Here is a 3394-nt window from a genome sequence, read left to right on the forward strand (position 1 = left end):
TTTGCAAATGCGGACCACGATTGGTGTTAAACTGCCTCTTATAGACTAAAGATAGTACATTGTGGTTTGCATTTGCAAAATATTAGTTATCTATAAAGTATATATTACGTATATTAAATATAAATTAGAAACCAATAAAAAAAAAGTGTCGCAACCTTTTAGTGAGCGAGTGTACATACTTACTTAGCAGTAATAAAGGATCAGAAGCATAAACGGGAACAAGGCAGTATACACATAAGTCTCTGTAATCTCCGAAATAAATTCAGCTAAAGTAATATCTGCAGAACTCGTATTCAATCTTTAATTGTGTGCTATTGCACAATTGCCAGTGTCTTGTTACGTATTGTTAATTAGACTTTAATAAACATTTGAGTTTTTCATCAACCACACATCAATCAATTCCGCGCTCCATCATATACATATTTGCAGATTTGAGTAGTGGCTAGTTAAAAAGATAAAAGGTAAGTTAAAAAGTTAAAAAATTAAGTAATTTTAACTTAACTTAATTACATTCTAGGCTCTTAACTTGTAACTTAATTTAGTTACATTTTATCGGTAATTATTAACTTTTGATCTAACTTTCTTGAAGTTACATTTTTAGTGCTTCTTGTAAACCCAAAATAAAATACATTTCAAAGTTAGTGTCTTCAAACTCAAATTTGAGAACACACATCAAGACAATTGTAATAATATAATAAATATATAGTCGGGAATGAATCACTGTTCGACCTTCTGTGCATTAAATCACGTTGGAAGAAGTCTTTTGAAATCGGTCCTCTTTCCATGACTCGATAAAAATAAGTATAACAAATATATACTTTATTTAGAAACCCAAAATTATAAAATGATAAAAATTTAACTTTAACTGTTCAATTACTTTTTCTTATTAACTTAACTTTTAACTCAATTAATTTTATTATGGATACACTAACTTGTATCTTAACTAAATTAAATTTTTAGACTGTTAACTTTAACTTAACTTAGTTTAAAAAATATATTAACTTACCCAACCCTGTGTATATTTTTATACAACTTTTATTTCTCTTTGCATATAGCCATATATAATCTAAGATGCAACCATATACAAAATTTCCCATGAGGAAAAGCATTTTCATTACATAACATTACATAAAATTACATTTCATACAAAATTTTTAAATACTAGTATTACAGACGCGCGCTTCGCGCGCGGTATTTAACGTTTTTCACTTTTTACTACAATTTGCTATAATGTTATATCAATGTCAATACAAACAACTCTCAAAATATACAATGACAACCGCTCACGAACTTATTAGCGCAGCGAGAGAACAAATCATCGTCGCGGAAAAGAATCAATAAAAAACTTCGAGACGTTTGAGAAGATTTTAATAGATTTGAGTCAATTTAACACACCTTTTTTTTAGATAGAATATATGCGTATTAATTGTTACACAAGAAATTACATTAAGAAATAAAGTATAATTGCAGTTAAGGTATATATAGGTGTAAGCGGATTATTTATTAACGCAATTAAGTTATATCTTTACTATTTTTTTATAAAAGAAATCTTAGTCAACCATTGTAAGAAGCACTCCCGAAAGTGACGTGATACAACACGACGAACTATCCAGAATCATCACATCACTCGATCTTAATGGCAGATTTGCTTTCAATAAAGATTATAATTTATTGGTATTTGATTTAGAGACATTATTAATTTTATGAATTGGGATAAATTTTACACGAATTGGATGAGCAGGGCGAAGTAGCGTATCCATCAGCAGCTGAAGATCTTTTAAATAGTCAACAGGTTCCAAGTAAAAGTTGTGTATCAGACAGGTTATCATCGCCTTCATTTCCAGCACAGCAAATCGTTGGCCTATAATTAATATAATATAATTAATATAATATAACACAATTTGTTGATATAACAAAGTATATAGAGGTTATAGCATACCGATACAGTTACGTGGTCCAGAACTGAATGGTATATACGAATAAGGGTGACGAGTTCGAATCTTCTCGGGCAAAAATCTATCTGGATCAAACACTTCTGGATTTGGCCAAAAATTGGGATCTCTGTGAACTCCGTAAATATAAAGCTGCACGGTTGTTCCAGCAGGTACTAAATGTGACTCTAAAAGCGTATTATAAAATGAGATTTATTAAAAATAATTAAAAGTTTTATTACAATTTTAAAGCCAAATATCCATTTAATTCAACGCAGCAATAGATGAACACAATTTGGGTAATAAAAAATATAAAAGAAATAATTATTTAAATTTATTAGGTAGTATTATTTTTAGAAAATAATATGAATGTCGTATTATATGTAGCTTTATACATAAAGTTTTATAAAATTATATAAATAAATATTATAAATAAAATATTAAGGTTTTAAAATTTTTTAAATAGAGATCTTGCATTATTTATAGGCATTTAGTATACAAATATTTGATGATATATTAAGAAATTTTATTTAAATTTTATTTAAACTAACTGAAGTAATTTAAAACATACAATAAAAAATTAATGTGATACGTACGTAATTTTATGTCTTCTGCAACAGTGCGTGCTATACTATATGCAGGAGGATACAAGCGTAATCCTTCTTTGATACATCTGTCTAAATACGGTAATTGTTGCAATAATTTCATAGTAATTTTCCCTTCATGCTCTTGCATAGCAGTATCGATTTCGTTCCTAACACATTCCTGTATCACAAATATTAATTAAAAATACATTTGTTATTTTAATGCTTTTATATAGACAAAAAGAACACACACAAAAAGATATTTAAAAATATTTAATATTGATAAATTTTAATAAATAATTTTGGGAATTATTTGAAATAATTAATGGAGCAAATAAATACCTGAACGTCCTTATGCTCAGCTAATAGTGCCAAAATGAAGCATATACCCATCGATGTAGTATCATGACCCTATAATCATACTGTATTATATACATACCAAATAATTATATAAAAAATCAAGAGAAATTACAAATATATACCGCAAACATAAAAGTATCGACTTCTTCCCTAACATCTGAATCAGTCATCAAACCTTCACGAGATGCCGCTATTAAAAGATCCAACATTGCAAGCCGCTTTTTCTGTGCTAAATTGAAACATATAAGAATGTCAGTATTTTAATAGTATTATTTTAATATTATTTTAATTGTCCATATCTTCTGTGTTTTCCTTATATAATATTGATTACTTTGAGAATTATAATTATATTTATGTTTTAAATTGTTAAATATAGGCTATATTATTAAAAATCAAAAGAATTTAATGAATATCTTCTGATTACATGACGTACTTCCAATTGCTTCTGCGTCATCTCCTTTTGATTCAACAAGGTTTTTCAAGTATTGACCATTCGTGCGATCAGAAAAGCACACGTCT

At 27.8% G+C, this 3394-nt stretch overlaps 1 protein-coding gene across 1 annotated transcript; it reads right to left on the reverse strand.

Annotated features, from left to right (window-relative positions):
• Positions 1-1017: 1017 nt before the first annotated feature.
• On the reverse strand, positions 1018-3381 carry LOC105462149 (cytochrome P450 4C1-like; the record flags this gene model as incomplete). Its single annotated transcript, XM_011708681.1, has 6 exons — positions 1018-1861; positions 1940-2119; positions 2528-2696; positions 2858-2926; positions 2998-3104; positions 3309-3381. Coding segments are annotated over 6 exons (798 nt in total), but the record flags the coding sequence as incomplete, so codon positions are not given.
• Between the last annotated feature and the right edge of the window lie 13 nt (positions 3382-3394).

Source organism: Wasmannia auropunctata, unplaced genomic scaffold (genome assembly GCF_000956235.1).
Source record: "Wasmannia auropunctata unplaced genomic scaffold, wasmannia.A_1.0 LD269632.1, whole genome shotgun sequence".
Taxonomy (NCBI): Eukaryota; Metazoa; Arthropoda; class Insecta; order Hymenoptera; family Formicidae; genus Wasmannia; species Wasmannia auropunctata.